General features: G+C 36.2%; 1 protein-coding gene across 1 annotated transcript in view; it reads right to left on the bottom strand.

Moving 5' to 3' along the window:
* PRKCA (protein kinase C alpha) overlaps window positions 1-17,491 on the bottom strand; it is a 156,708-nt gene that overhangs the window by 79,028 nt on the left and 60,189 nt on the right. Inside the window, 1 exon segment of the mRNA XM_050908590.1 lies at window positions 15,702-15,784. Coding sequence (XP_050764547.1) covers window positions 15,702-15,784 — 83 coding nt within the window.

The raw sequence follows: 17,491 nt of genomic DNA, 5'->3' as shown, positions 1-17,491 counted from the left end.
TTTATATTATTATTCTAGCAAGTTTTTGGCACCAACAGTTTCCTGCCACTGGCCTTACTTACACCTCCATCTCTTTTTAATCACAATGAATAAAATGTATATAAGAGCTGCAAAGCTTATGAAAAAACATGGGGGTGACTGTGTAACACCGTATTTTAGACAAAATATATGGTGCCGATGGGCACATTTACTTCAACAAACTGTACAGCAAATGCACAGCTCATCATCGTGACCCTATGCAGGTAGTCACCAACAGAGATCACAGTGGTCACACATAGTTCTGCCAGAGACATCCGCCTGCAGAAGAAATTTCTCCCTACTGTGGCTATTTGAGTCTGCTAAACCAGAAGGACAGCAGGAGTACACCGTATACCTATGGTATCATTTCATATTCCATTTCCAACTAAATGAACTATAAATTTTTTATCTGATTTTATAGGCATCATTCAACATCATTACTACAGCAGCAGAGTGTGTTCATTCTATCACCACCAAAGCCAAAGGTATTTCTGCCTGGGAGTTTGTAGAAGACGCGCTGAACGCTTCTACATAATCAACATTTTCCTAAGCGCTCTGAACTGAATAGATGCAACATAGTATATTTTGCATCTTTTTAGTTTTTATTATAGGTGTAATCTTACATACTCTTTTTGTGTGTGTGTTAAAGAAACAGCTTAAATACCAAGTTGGTAAATCAAGCACAGTTCATTAAGCACTGAAAAGATTCCCACTGACTCGGATGCAAATTTTGTACTAATGTTAGAAATGCCTAGAAACCCACTGTTTCTGAGACCTTTTCCTGAATTTGTCTTTACCATCAAGGTTTCCAAAGCAGTATTTTGCATTCAGTACATTTTACAAAACTGTTAGCCTGTTCAGTTCAGAGAAGCTCTCATTTATATAAAGAGTTTTCCCTTGAAAAATAAGTGATTTCTTGAAACTGTTATGCTAAGCCATATTACTTGCAGTACTGAGGTTTTTTCCATCCAGATATTAGTGTAACTGTAATGCTTTTTAAACATATAGGTACCATAAATACTTTATGATATATGGTGATAATGTTTATGCACAAATAGGCATGCAACTGCATAAGAAAAAGCCAGTGCAAACAGCATATATCTTATTATTTTAAACAGCATATAACACACTTGCACACTCCCAGATTAGGTGTTTATGATTTATTAGCCTAATTTTCAAAAGCTCCAAGTGCCTACTTGCAGCCCCTGTTGACTCTGCTGGTGAACACCAACACTAATGAGCACGTAAAATGAAAAGTATCTGTGTGTCTATGTCAGCTGTGTGTGCACGGATGAGGGATTTCATATCCTCTTTAGAGTAGGGCAAATTTTGCCAAAAGGCCTTAATTAAAAAAAAAAAAAAATCATATTAAAGATATCTTCATGGGTGACATTTTCAGAAGACAAAAAAATTATTAAGGAGGAACTTGATTTTTAAGTGTGATCATTTTGAACCACAACTTCAGGTTGGTTCCAAATTTTTGGAAGCCTGTATTGATTAAGATGCATTGGTCTTTTATTGCAATGACTAATAACCCAAATTCTTGGAGTGTATCCCAACAGTATTGGCAAAACAAGCAGTAATGAACCTGAGCGAATGGACTGCCGTGGCAGGAGCAGACAGACTAAAAAAATAAAACGGAGTGCAATGACAGCTAATGTGAAAAAAATTAAAATGGCACTCTTTTCCTCATTCATTTTAGAACTACTTGAAAATAAACTTTTATTATAGTAGCCATTTCTGGACTATTATGTCACTGAAGTGGCTTAACTTGGATATACAACGTATCTCCTCAATAGGGTTCCTGGAGTAGTTCAGGTGTATGTTCTGGCAGAAGCAGTCTCCTCATTTGACCCGAGGGCTTTATTGTTGCCAAATACAAAGCACTAGGAAACACTTTGATTTGATTTGAGCTTGTAAGATCAGTAAACAGCTGTACCTTCCCAGAGAAGAGCAAAGGATTAGTCTGGAATGGTAGAATAGAACATTTTCTACCCCTCTCATTCTATAATGCACTTCCAGCAAATAAAAAAAATGGATGTGTATTTCTATTTCTCTTAATTTTACCTCTGTGTGGCATGTTTCTAAATTAAGCATGTTAAATATAAAACCATTTGCATTTCACTGAAGTCTTTCATATTATTTATCGCAAATCCCCTTTATGCAGGAATATTGAACAAAGTCTGTTGATTGCACAGTTCTTTTTATTTTCATGAATGGTCCAATCATGCTCTTGGCACATGAAGACACAAGTAACAGATGTTAAACAAAACTCTGAGGGATTATACATTTCTCCTAAAAGTTACAGGACTGCTTTCACTTCTACTGGTTTTTTCCCTGTCCTTCTATCTTTTTTGCTTCTGCTTCTCCAAAAGCAGTTTCCTTCCTCTTGCACCCTTTGGAGGCCAGAGCCACTTGGGAGCTATCGGCATATCAGCAGAGCGTGCCAGCAGCATGCAGCAGAGTATGTTCAATTCTCTTATTCTAGTTGCCAATATTAAACCAGAGTATTGACTTCATTAAATCTCAAGATTAACAACTGAATTTCACTTGGTAGAACAATGTCAACATGAGAAAATGAATAAACTTTGAGAACAACCACATAAATTAAAGTCTCTGGTTATTAAAATCCTTATTTGTTTTAATTAAGTGAAGTAAAAAGCTTTTTAATATGGTAAAAAAGGAATGCCGTTAATGTGTGTTGAGGAATGGGATTTTAGGCTTCAGATTTAACAATACAACATGACTCATTTACTCGTAAGTAGGTCAATCTGTAAGTACTAATATAGACCTTGAAAAATAAAAGTGGATTTTGACTAAGGAAGGATTTCATAAAGCTATTTGTAAGAAGAGATAGCCAGGTCTTCTTCCTGCTGCATGCTAGGATTGTGGGGCTCAAATTATCTTCAATTAAATGCAAAGAATTTTCTCAGGAAGAAAACAATAATTTGGGATAATCCCAGATTTCAAGTGACTCTAGGAAAAAAATATTCTAGAAAACTCTTCTAGAAAAAAATCTGTGACAATGAAACTAAGAATCCTCTTCATAAACACTACACATATGTATGTATGGCCTATATAACGTAGGTTTTATATCTATTCTTCTGCCTGACTGTTCCCATCGCTGCAGTCAGGTCGCTTTTTAGCCTACTTTTTTGACAAGGTATATCAGAACTTTTATAAATCCCTACTTATACAAACACACTAAAAGTAACCACTCACTTATGCTCATTGAAGTCTCTATTCAATCAAACAATCATGATTTGCTCTTCATTTCAAGAAATCAGACTACTCAACTGCATCTCCTAGCTATTTTCCATGTCACTGTATTAGTAATGTCCATTTGAAATAACGTGATCATGCCTTTTTTTTTTTCACTTGACAAAGACATTACCAGAAATAAGAACTATAAAAAAAGTGGTACCACATTTCTATAAAGAAATGAGACAGTAAATTCTTTCAATAATATGGCAACAGTGTTTTGCTGTGTTATTTATGCACATTAATTTACTTGGACTGTTCTTTTGCTTGCTTTCAAAGGTCCTCAAGTCAGACTTCCAAAGAGCAACACATCGCAAAGCACCTGTAGAACCATGTATAAGGAATATCTGAAGCACAAAAACTAGAGCTAGAATATTTTCAATAGGTTTCTGCTTTTCTAAATAAAGATTGTTGCTTTCAACAATGCAAGTAAAACAGGTAAATATGCATCCCACTTTTTACCTAGATTTTTTTTCTTTGAAACTGTGAAACAATGGGAGGACCATTATAAAAGTAGGCTTGGCTAAAAATAGAGATCAGGAGATTTAATTTTGAAGAAGTATCATAGTATTAACATCAAGATCAGCTGTATATTGCACTAATTCCACACTTTTTTCATTAGTGCTGGGGATGGCACCTTTCCTACTGGAATGACCATAGTTAAACATTTGAAAGATGGAGGAAAAAGCTTTTTTATTCTTTTTCACATGGTCTTACCCAATCTCTGGCAACACAAGGACAAAGAGAAGAAGAATATTGACCACATGGACTGCCAGTACGTGAGTTACAATTCACGTACTTGCAATTAGACACCAAAAAGAAAATGTAACGAAAATAAAGCAATTAGTTGGATAGGAGAAAAGGCTACTTGCAGACCAAAGATCTATCATTTCCCCTCTCATGATAACTTTTATAAAAAAGAATGAAGACCCTAAGATTCAGAAAATGCTTTTTTAAGACGGGTTATATAAAAATCACTTTAAAAATTATATTGCTTCTAGTAAGTTTAGATTTGAGATTTCATTTTTATAAACTCTTCTTAACTAATGTCCACAAAGTTAATAATTTGCTATTATTCTACTAGTCCTCCAGTGCCAATAGGGTCTAACCTAAATAGCTACCATAATAACCAGGTTTCAAAAAACTCCCAAGTTTTGGGCTTTTTTTTCTTTTTTCTTTTTAACAAAAAAAAAAGAAACAAAAGTAGCCAAAGCTATGCATACGCTTTTTATAACTATTTTTATAGAGGCTTTTCTCTCCTTTCTGGTCCATTCTTTGCTGGTCTGATGCTCCCGTTGCCATAGAAACAGACCTGAAGGTAGCTTTGTTACAGACTGCAACGGTTTTCCCAACACAGAGAAATTTCTTTCATGCCTTAGTTCAGCAGGTACCCTTCTCATGGGGACAAAAAGAAAAGAATAAATCAATCTCTGACTCTTATAGCTATTAAGTTCTCATTACCAGAATTTATTATATGCTTTTGCTTTTAGTTTATGAGCTCACCCTAAGATCACTAGTACTTTAAGGATTAAGTTTCATTAAGTACATGGGCCATGCTACAGTTTATTTATTTGCAAGGGAACAGCAGAAATCAAATTATGAAAGGAATCATGACTGGCATAATGTTACTTCAACGGAATCATCAGGATTTTGTTTTTCAGCACAGGTAATATGCAGTTGGTTTAAAATCTATTTGTATCAAGTTTCATTAGGTTGTTAGAAAAATCCAACCAATTATAAAAATGAGAAAATATTTTGTGACAATGATACCATCTAATACACGTTCCCTGAGATCACTGGCTATTTCAAGACAAATCCAATCTTTTCCAAAGGCTGAAGAAAAATCTGTGCACTATTTGGATCTCTTAAGAGTATCACCCCAATAATGGACAGCAAAAATTAAGGGGAAACAAACAAAATAACAAAAGCATGTCCAAGAATGAAACTTAACTGTTCTTGTTTATGCAAAGCTACCCAAATGCTTTACCAGGACCAGTTAGATAAACGGAGCTCAGATGGAAAAGGATGGCAGCTGCTCTCTTGCCGGTCGGGATGTGTCTCTACCTCCCCTCCCCTCCTTGCTTTTCCTCTCTCTCTTTCATCTCTCTATTCCAGGGTCAAAACACCTTGATAAAAGAAACTTGCTCTCTCCTACAAAGTACAAGTTGTTCCTTTTTCCCCAACCCCAATAGGTGGTTTACTGGAGTTGTGTGATTTATATTAAGAAACTGAGGCTATATCAGTTTAACTCAGCAGTGATTAGCAAATTTCTCCCAGCACCCCAAGGAAATAGCTACCAATAATTTACAAAGATAGGTATGCTCTCTGGTGACACATTCTAGAATTATTTGTAGCATATGAGATCTACAGTGCTTTTCAAAATTAGCCCACTCATTTTATTCCAAATTAAGATTTCATCTAATTTTGGTGTAAGAACTGCCACCTCAAAAAACAGACAGTGCTAAAAACGTTTGGCATTCTGCAAGGTTTTCTCAGTGGTCTGTGACTGTGTATGTTCCTTCTAGCTAATAAGTTCAGTGTGCCATAATCAGACCTTTTTTTTTTTAAAAAAAACACATGCTTGTGGGGGTGGAACCTGATAGAAATGTCTATGGTACATTTTACACATGACATCTCATGTAAGAAAATAGATTATTAGCAAGTCTTAAGCATTCTTCCCCCCTAAACCCCAATATCATGTCATCATATTTACATACAGTTTAAAGACTGACACAACAAACTTTTGCAAAGGGTAAGTGTAAGATGACAAGGAAATAATTAAATTCAACTTAAATTGCACAACTAAATATACTCTTAACAATTGGACAATAAGGGCTGATAGAATAACGTCAACTTCAATTTGGGGAATTAGAAAAACTTTTGACTGTGAAATTAGCACCCAGCAGATTGCTTAATCAGTTGTAGTTACTGCCACTAAAACTGCAACCCTATCAACAAGATTTCTTTTTACTATTGGGAATAACTTTGCTGAGAGTTCTCCTGAAGATGGACGAACTAAGAGAGTCAATTCTGGGATTGTGTTGCAGGGCAGAGGGAAGGGATGGGAATTATAAGTAGTTATAAAAGTTCATGAACCTGTTCCTTTGTAATTTAATTCTGTTTTTCTTGAGGCTCATTCACTGTAGCTTAAAAGCCATTTTAATTGCAATAAAAGGAGCCTGCGCTTTAATTTAGGAATAGAAGGTACAAATGTTTTTGCAGTAGATGATAAATGCAAGCATGTTCAGTACATGAACTGCTTTCAAGTACCCTGTGAAGCTGCTTCCAACTACTTAAACGAAGGCATTTGGGTGAGCAGTGCCATGAACACCTCTGTACAGCCAGCTAAGAGCAATTAAAACCTGTCTCCGAAGGAGCACTGAACTGGCTGATCAGTAAATAAGCTGTGTATGGGCACTGAGCAGTGGTAAACCACCCACAGGCAGGTGAGGAGGAAATTTCTGAACACAGGCAGTGCCTGCCAACTGGTGAGGAACATAAGGTGGAGAGGGTGACATATGGCTGGATTTTATTTATTGAGATGGATGGGAAAATAGCACTTGGATTCTGAAGTAGCCGGTAAGGGGAGAGGAATGTCAAGGGACATAAGATGCTGTCCCACTTTAAGAGCGCTTGATGGAGGAAACTGAGGCACGTCCTCCCTACCATATACATGAAGCTCCTTCAGATGCCGGCTGAATATGAGCAGAATATGTACTCAACATATACAGAGCCCTTTTTGGTAGATTTCCTTCTTTCATTTCCCTCTCTTCCATTAAAAGGAGTCTTACCTCAGGACTGATTCTGTTCAAATTGAAATTTCGTTGTCAATATACTCAAATGCCCACATTTCATAATGAGCCATTATAGCTGTGCACAGTACCATTTAAAAACAATTTTTAAAAAATTAGAAAAGTTATATAAGCAAGTTTTCTGCACAGTTAAGTTTTACGGCTTTGAGGTCAAAACCATAAGCATGAAACCTTTATTTCTCCATAAACTACCTCGGACACTCTGTAGAGATTCAGAAGTCATGGTAATCACAAGAAATAAAATACTTATTTTTGTAATAAAAATATCCTTGCTGTCCTGTAAAATTTGTTTTAAAGTACTTACTGCATTGACTGTGATCTTGTTTACTTTGGTAACCTACGACTAGCTTTTTGGGAGAGTAGTAATATACCAAGGAATAGCATATTTTGACAAAAGTATGTTTGCCTTGTAATTGTCTTATAATAAGAATATTAGCTCCTGTCCCCATCTAATAATGCCTATTGTAAAAAAAGTCATCATGATTAATAATTTTCATAATTAGAAAACATAGACATACAAATACATTGAGCTGGTATCTCAATTTGTAAATAGAGGGGGTTTTATGTTTTCTTTGTTTAGGGTATACAACGAAAAATTAATAAATTCATTGCATCAGAGGTGTTTAAGAATCACTTCAAAAAATTCATACAGGCTTCTCTAAGAAAGCATGTTTGCTAATCTGGCAAGCAGTAAACTGTATCTTGCCAGACCTTCCTGCCTTTGTGTATCTTTTGTGATGAAGTGAGAAGATTTTTATTTTAATTAAAAAGAAAATATTTCTAGGACAAGATTGCCTATTATCCAAAATTCAGATTAGCAATAAAAAAAAAACAACCTTGGTGGCTTACGGTTGGACTCGACGATCTTAAAAGTCCTTTCCAACCTAAATGATTCTATGATTCTGTAATATTTATCAATGATGCTTGTTTGTTGCTCAGGTGACTCATGACGTTGAACATAGATAACAGTTGCTTTTCATTGTAAAAACAACCAAATGGTTAAAAGCAAATCAGATATGCCCTGCTGCTGCATTTCATTATCCTTGGAAAAAGACTGCAAGGCTTTCTGATTAAAATCCCTTTCTAACTACTTCTACAGTAAGTCTTAATACTATGCTTCCAGTTACTGCCTTTTCTTTTCATGAGTTTTTTGGTTTTGTTTTTTTTTTTTAATTCCCAAGACCAGTAAAGCAACTATCTTCTTTCACTCTGAAACCAGCCTCCTACATGTAAACAGTCTGAAAGCATAACTAAAGGCCAGTGGGGGGAAAAAAGAAAAAAAGAATTAAAAAAAAAAAAAAAAAGATTTCAGCATTACCTGGAACTGAGCAAAAAAAGAAATCTGGTCAAGACAACTAAACCCTCCAGGGCAGCCCAATTATATTAATTTACTCCTGCTTAGTATAGAGGTGTGACACAAGGAAGAAGATCCTTCATATCATTTGTATCACAACCACAGCTATTAAACCAATAGTCTAAAACTGCAGTAAACGTGGATGTAAGCATTGCTCCAAGCCTAAGGCCAAACCCAAGCCCATTGCTGTCATACTGTAAATTATCATTTACAAATGATAATTTCCCACTGGTCCCCCAGCATATGAATTTTTCAGGGTCAATCTTTCTCCTCCCAACTCTAAAATCATAGAAACCATAAGATGAAAAGCCTGATGGAGCCTTACAAGACACATCTCGCCTCTCCCCTAGGTCCAATGAGGGCACAGATAATATCTACAGCACTGGTTAGAGAAGTAAACCCCAAACCAAGAAATATTGATTTCTTCTTTTGGTAACCCATTGCAGCAGTTACCCATCATTACACCTAAAAAACTTCACTGTTATGTAGTTAATCCTCCCTTGCCACAAGCTGCCCATATGATACCTGGTTATAACTCAACAGACACGGAAAATATTCAAAGGTCATGCTTTAAAGACCTTTAACATTTTAGTTCTTTTCTAAATTCCTCTCCTGAAGAGCTGCAGAATTCTACATAAAACACCTCACTAAAAAATGAAATAATAATTTCTAACATATCCCCACAGGAAATTCATCACCTTTGTATCAGAGGTGCACTGTTCACCAGTACTGAGTTTATGACCCACTAAAATATCTGCTTCATTTTCTTCTGCACTGGTGCCTCACAATCAGTTCACATTGATATCCCCCCCCCAGTGTGATTTTTTTTCATTTGTTTTATTAAATTGTATCTTAATACATGAAAAAAAATCTGAACTTAAATATTGTCCTCTAGAGTTCTTGTAAGCCCTCCCGACTGTCAACTGCAAATTGTGTAGCTATACATTATTCCAATATCCAAGCCACTGATGAAAATATTCAACTCCTGCAGCATCCCACAGAACCTCACAGTTGTTCAAATTTAGACAGATTTTTCAAATGTGCTTAAGATAATAAAGCTCCCAAATACTTTCAATATCAAGAAGCTTATCGACTTTAAAATCTTTTCCATGTATGTCACTTTCAACATCCATGAGGTCACTTACCCTGCCAAATGGGATGAGATGGCTTTGCCGTTTCATTTTGCGTAAGCCCGCATCTGTATCTCATCAATTCATTCTCTTCTGGGTGCTTAAATACTAAGAACTCACTGCAATTCTGAGGAGCAAAGTCAGATTTAATCTCCCTTGACTGTACAGTCACTTGCTCTCATTCAGATTTTTTTCACTTTTTAATTTCTATGTATTTATTTTGCCCATAAACCTCCTTTGGATCCTATATTATTATAATCTGAAAGGAAAATAGTGCTGATCCAGAGATGGTGATGTCTGAGTTCTTGTGCACTCTATATTAAGTTTTATAAACTCGTACTGAAAAAAATTAATACAGTCAAAACTATTTTAAATTACTGGTGATTTTTTTTTAATTCTATGTGGCATGGAATTGGGAACATTTTAATAAATCACATGCAGTTTGAAAGCACTTTCTGGTCACTATATTCCGTTAATGAAGGGAACAAAGATTTAACTCCCAATTTTAAAGTATCCTTTTTGAAAGAAACTTGATTAGTTATTCCTTAATATTAAACACATCTTTAACAAAGCTAGTTACAGCAGCAGTGAATTTTTGAGGTTGCTCTTACATTTTTACAGTAATTTACTCAAGTTTTAAAGGATTTCCTCAATGACTTAAAATAGTTTTTATGAACACCGCACAATCTTCCAAAAACAAGTATCTGAATTGGAGGTGATGCTTCATGTAACTTGAGAGTATAATAGCAGCAGGAGCCGTTGAATTGTAGACCATGAAAAGAAGATGAATAATTTCTATTCAAACTACAGAGAGCCATTAGATAGCAGCAAAATAACTTCCTGAGTTGGTATTTTGTTAAGACACCAGAGCTCACACCCTGCCAAGTATTAAGGAAACGTAAAAGTTTTTGATTGTGTGAATCCTTATTTCATCTGAAACAGGATATTGTTCCCCAGACATCATTTCAGTACTACTCAAGGACGACCACTTTATTCACAAGTATTATCTTCCTTTTGGCACAAACACAGACCTTTCAACCTCACATTTCAGCTAGTCTGAGTAAAGCAAAAAGAGGGTGATTTTAAGCTTTTGTCTCTTTTACACTCACCTTTAAGGCATTTAATTTTAAAGTAATAAAAATAATTTATTCTCTCTTTTACAGCAATAGAATACTGTAGCAAATAAAAATGTTACACGAGGAGACAATATTTGTACACCACTATTTTTAGCATGATACAGACCACAGGACTTTTATACAGCTGAGTAGTCAGTTTATTAAACACTTGGCATGTAAGAAAGGCTAGGAAATAAGAAAAGGTCTGTGGATAGCATAGTCTGAAATTCCTTTTGTTTCTTGAATGACTGTATTTAAATATACACAAATTAAAAAATAACTTTTGTTGCAACTGTTAAATCTATTTAGAGAAATTACTGAAACTGTCAGCAGAGCTCTCCCTTTCTGCAGGGGACTGCTGCAGCCAAAAAATCTTCCAAAGAGTTTTGAAAATAACTACATGCTAGAAATCTCCCCATACACCATTTATTTTTAAAGCAGTTCAATTCTCTCTTTCAAAAGAGCATTATTTTAAAGGTATACTTCGATCTTGCCCTTCAGCCACATGTACACATATACCTTTCATGGAAGTCAGAATGAAGTTTCTAAAAATTACAGGTTTTCTCCCCTTTGGAGTCTTCCTAACCGACTAATAGAGCCCAGTGCTCAGAAACTCTCCGTATCCCTGGAGGCATGTAGCGTGAATGCCATACTATCTCGCCTCAAGACAAATCTATAAATAAGTCCTTGCCATCATGTCCTAGATACCTCAGGCCTCAGCAGGGACGTTTGTGAACGCTTACCTGCCAGAGCTGCCTGCAAGAAATGCCTCCCTTGGCTGTTAAAGGCAGTTTTGCTTCTGAGTGGGAAATGGTTTGTGTACTGAAATGTTTTGCATTCCAACCTTGACTGTCACCCATTGCAGGGCACCTATCTGACTGTTAGACTTCAGATTCTCCTGAGTAAATAAAACAAATTTAACTGAGAATTATTCTAATGATGTATTCGTAAGGATTGCTTCATTTATGCTAAATGTACAGTGCATGATAATTTAAAAATATTGTCATATGTAAAAATATTATTATACTATAGAATTATTATAATTTATAATTATTAATCTGGAAAATTTTGTTTTATTAATGACAGTATTACTCTCACAATTAATGGAAAGGCTACATCATGCAAAGACACTGGAGAATTCGAATATGCAAATTAATTGTGCACCTGCATGAAATAATTTAGAAAAGGACTTTTTAATATTTAAAAAATCTGCTAAATATCATGATAAGCTTTATAGCACACTACGTTTCAGAACAAAGCTCGTACTAACTTGGATAGGAATAAGTTACTGAATTGTAAAAGGGTAGACATTATAGTCAAACATTTCAGTAAATTAAAGTATAACATTCTACAATCCTCTTTGTGTAATAGGACCCACTAATGTAGCACAATTTTAATAAAACATATTTATTTTCTGTTTGCTTTTAATCTTCAAAGTGTTTTTGAGATACTGCTTCTGTGTAAATACTGAAAATGATCATTTGGTAACCCAAATACTAAAATAAGGCATTAGGCTGATTTATTTAATCACCAAGGCCAAAAAAACAAATCACAAAATGCAGTCAGCAATATTAAAGACTATTAACAACCTGCCACATAACAGATTCTATAACCATGAAGAGATTCTCAATAAAATTAAATGGTCTCAGACACAAATGTGTGTTCTCATTTGCGAACTTTAGGAAAAAAACCCTGAAGAACCCATTTTTAAAAAAAATAATCAAGAACATTTCAGGAGTCGAACCATTCATTAGAGATATAGAAGACCTACTAATGAGTGACACCACTAAAACTGTGAATCAACAATAACTTTCATTAACATATCACAACTAAGCACTAAGTTAAAACTAGATTTAATTGTTTTATTCTACTTGTGTTTTAGGACCAACCAAAGCAAATCAGCAACGTATTATTGCTTGTAGGCACGAACTATATTTACAGAATGAGTAATTAAACAGATACTCTTTAATTGTTCAGACTATTGCTGACATTCTGGCCCCTTTAATGCTCAACATGTATTTTGCCATTGACATCTGGGAAGGTGCATTCCACTCAGCCTGACTGCCGCTAAAACAGCTACAGACACACACATCAGGATGAAGCTGGCACTGTCGCCTGCCTTGGTTCCTATCTGGTAACGGTGACCTTGACTCAGTTTGGTAATAACAGTCACTCACCTGATATATAAATTTTGCCTAGTAAACTGGAGGTAAGAGTTTCTAGGAAAGCAGGTCCCGTAGCAGACAGTGCAGTGCAATGTCGGTACTGGCACTGCCCACGTACACAACATGGAAGGTGTATGGAGAATTACAGAATTCAGAGAATCACCTGAATGCCATCCAGTGGGATGCAAATGGGTCAACTATACCTGAATTCATCTGGACCGCAATAAAAAGTAGTGGCTATGGTTACTTTCTTTTAGAAACAGGAGATGAGGAGAAAGTATGCTTTGCCACCTGCATTCTGCATGACAGTTTAGTGATGAGAACACTCACCCGGACATGGGGAGACCTGGATTTCAGCCTTTCTGGAGCTCAAGGCACTTCAAATCTACAACTTCCAAATCCCAAAAGACTGCTTTAACTGTTACACTATATAGACAGAGCCAATCTCCACAGTTGACTTCAAAGCTTAAAGAATTCAAGAACTTTCAGAAAAGGAAGGGTATGAAGAATAATTTTGGTTTCTTGTTCCTGCCTTCATGATTGTTTTAATAGTAGAGCCTCCTTTGCCAAAATGCACTATGGAACACTATGAGCAAAGCCAGAGTGAGGACTGGCTTCCTTCCTGCATTACACAGAGAGGCTCTCTGAATGCCTGTAAGCCTCTGCATTGGCTTCCAAGTGAGTGCTCTAACTACTACGTTATTGTCAAAAGTCTCTTCCTTTGACTTCTGTCATGAAAATTGACCTTGGCTCAGTTAAGTGACTTCCTTCAAGAAAGCTGTGCTCTACGCTAAGTGGAAAGAGATGCTTTACGTACAGCCTTGAATAACTGTCAAAACTCCCAAGGGATGCATCACAGCTGCACTGGCATTTCCTATACCCTGGTCCCATTCAACATGCTTAATGAACCTTTGGCAGCATCCACGTTCTTTGCATAGGTAATCAAGGTAACTGCTCCGTACTTGAACAGTGACTTCTTGAACCTTACTCCCTGACTTGATCTGTGGATGTCCTTAACTTGTAGTGAGTGCATCCATACGTAGCAGGGCCCTTAGCTTAGACGCTCTGAATCTCACTGTTGGAGCAATGCTCTTCTGGGGGGTCGTGGCTCTTAAATGGCAACAAGTAACCAGGACTGCAGCAGGAGCAGCTGACGAAAGATGAAGAAAATTAGAGATGAGGAGCTAAGTGCAAAAAAGTGAATAGGAAGAAAAAGATGGCTGGAGATACAGATACAAATGAAATAACAGAGCATTTCATGAGTTACCAGAACTGAAAATGGAAAAAGATGGAAAGGTGAAAAGAAAGGCTTCAGTTCCAATTATATTTTTAATATCATTCAGTTGATTTTAGCAATGATATTTCGAGTACTGTGAAATTTCTTCCGTTGTAAGCAGTTGCCAAAGTAGTAGTAATTGAAGCTAGGTGATCCCTCGGGAAAGGTACTGTTCGGGAGCAGACTCATGAGAGGGTCACCTCTCCATAAGTGGGGAGGGGGCAAGGGGAAAGTTAGGAAGAGACGAGACAGATGTTGAGGACAGCAGTGTTTCTGCCACCAACTTCAGTGTGCTGCCACAAGACTGTCAGATCTCACCCCTGCTCAACTCACTCTGCAACCAGCGGAGAAAGACGAACCACAGGTATGACTGAGGTCACCCAAGACCTGGTTTGCTCTCTAGAAGTGACTACCTCTATCAGCTAAACAGGAGAAACTGAATAGGGTAACTACACTCCTAACTTAAGCATTTTTTTAATGTACCTAAATTTAGATTATGTGAAATGTGTAAAAAATAAACTGTTTTTAAAATTCTTCTCAGTTCTCCAACATTTCCCTGTGTTCAAATTTAAAAATAAGAAAACTTTTTAACATCTCAAATTTTCCAAACCCCCTTGCGGCTTCTGCCCATATATCGTTCATTGATCTCATGGCTAGCATATTAAAACAATTCATGAGAAGCTCATTAAAACCTAGCAAGAAAAGTCTTCTGGTACATTTCATCAGAGGAGATAATAGCCTACAATCTAGATCATGAATATGTTATAAGAAACAAAACAGAGCCGTTCAGACAAAGAACACTTGGAATGTATTGTTCCCATAAGCAGATGTTAAATTACTTCACTGTAAAGTGGAATTTATAAAACCCAAAGAAATGTTATTTTTATGTGAACAAACAAGATTAGTTTATTATTTCAGCAGGGTGACACAAAATTCTTGTACATGTGTCTCACCATGTAAGCAGATGTGTTGAAAGTGAAAACTGGTTGTTGACCAAAAATGCCACGTGTATATAGAAGTACTGACAGAGCAAGATAGAATGGGCGTATCCTGACTGGTATACTAGCTCAAGCATGAATATAATGGTTTCAAAAACCTATCTCAGATAAGCCAGCTGACTCAAGATTAAACTGTCATCTAATTGGAGCTATAGATCCTTCTGTGCAGAGAGGACAAGGACCAGAGTCAACTCTGAAGATATACCTTGAGATAAGATGGATACAAAGAAAGCTCAGAAAAAGCCTCAGCCTTTCCTGGGAATTGTTGATATCAAATACATCCAACATAAAGCAAACAAAAATAAAATGCTGACTTCATGCTTGGGTAAACACCTCAGGGTTGTCATGTTCTGAGGGATATTGTTCTTGGTCACACGTTCATTGTCACTTTTCGTACCAAAAATAGATCTTACAGTCCATAACTATTCACTTCAGAACTGTTAAAGACCAGTCGGACTACAATTATCTATCATAAGAAGCCTATTGATATTGTTTGTACTTCATTCTCACAGTTAGGTTTAAGAACATAAAACTATGTGTAAAAGCAACACATTAAATGTCAATGTACTTACATCAGTGTCAGGCCCCTTGTCAGCCCCAGGACAAGAGAAGGTAACAAACTCATGGCATCTCTTATGAACCACAAAACAGCAAACTAGTGAGAAAAGGGAAACCAACAGTTAGAATGGCATAGGGGTTGGGTTTTTTCTGTTGTAACAAATATAATTACAGAGGAAATAAAACTTATAGTCAAATATTTCACCTGTAAGTCAACGAAAGAAAGCAGAGCCTAATGTTAAAAAAAGACACAAGACAGGCTGACATCAGGTAAACAATATAATTAAAGTGGAGATAAGCATGCACATTTAAAAATCAAGACTCTACAATAATAAAATTGTAGACTACTTGTGTACAAAAGACTACACAATAATAAATTTTTAATGTTTAAGACAGCCCATAGTGTTAAAATATAGTGTGGGATGAACAATTCTATGAAGCCACGTTTCCTGAATTTAAATCCATATCCGTAACAGGAACTGTCAACGTGCATTCAGGCAAGAGCAGGAGGCACACATGAGGAACGTTAAGCTGGAATGAAACCCATACTTGGGTATGGGATTTGTTCACCTGCATGCCTTGGTGAAGATGTCTACAAAGATCCAATGTCTTTACTAGTTAATTACTTCTGTGAGAAACCAAAGCTCTGAGTGAAGACTGTTTTAGAGAACAAAGTGTTCTCATATCACAGAATGGCAGGAGATAATGGAAAAAGAAAATTAGCTCCTGATTACAGTATGACTCCCATTTAAAATTTATGAATGATCTGAAAGAACTTTTTCTTTCTGAGATAAGGAAAGCTTATTTTAATTTAATTATGTCATGTGACCAAGGCTATAGGTTGTCACACAGCATAGGTCATACATGTCCCCCCAAACCACATAGAAAGAACAGCTTGCTTGAGTGTGCTTACTTTGAGAAGCAGGTATTTTAGCTTTTCACCCTCACTACACGTTCTTTCTTAATGTCAAGCTTAGTTCAGATATTTCAAAATTGGTCCACATTTCAACAAAACAGAACAATCTAGATTTGAGATTGTGAAAATCTTGAAATAAACACCATACCATCAAGCAATGAGTCAGGAGATTATAACGAAATGATTCAAAAGTAATTCACAATTTCTTTACAGATGATACATTCCCTGAACACTTTAAATTTTGCATTTCCAATACATAAAAATACACTATTTCAAAGGACACTTCTAAAGAATAAAATAGATTTCAATTGATTGACAATTGCAAACACTGAATTTCCTCAACTTCAGTGGAAACCACATTAAATTCTCTCAGTTTTTCTAAACAGCTCATTTCATGAGGCATCTTTAACTCTTCTCTTTCCCATTTAAAACGTATATGAATTTCTTTCACCTAATGAAGAGAGCTGAGAAAGGTGTTACCAAGTGCACCTTCATGTCGTCGCAGCATACAACGATGATTCCACCACAATGCCAGGCTGGCCTCATTTACAGCCTTAATTCAGCCGTCTGGCTTTAAAGAAGTCTAATCACCCTTATATCTTTCTCCAGCTATTTTTCATCATCATCCCATGCAGCAATTGTTTCCAACTGTTCTATTTCTGACATGGCATATGTTTATTCTTTGGGCAAATGGAATAAAATGGGCTTTGCTCCACTGATTCCAGATAAACTCTGCTGACTTCACATGAGCCAGAGTTCTGGCTCAATGTATGCTGCCCACTTGGTTGTCTAGTTTGTTAATCAATCTAAATCCCAATGAATCCTACAATTATCATTTTGATGGTTTGTTTCTACCAACTGAAAGATCACTAAGTGGCAATTACTATT

Source organism: Gymnogyps californianus, chromosome 19, assembly GCF_018139145.2.
Source record: "Gymnogyps californianus isolate 813 chromosome 19, ASM1813914v2, whole genome shotgun sequence".
NCBI lineage: Eukaryota > Metazoa > Chordata > Aves > Accipitriformes > Cathartidae > Gymnogyps > Gymnogyps californianus.
This window is presented reverse-complemented; position numbering and strand designations above follow the sequence as displayed.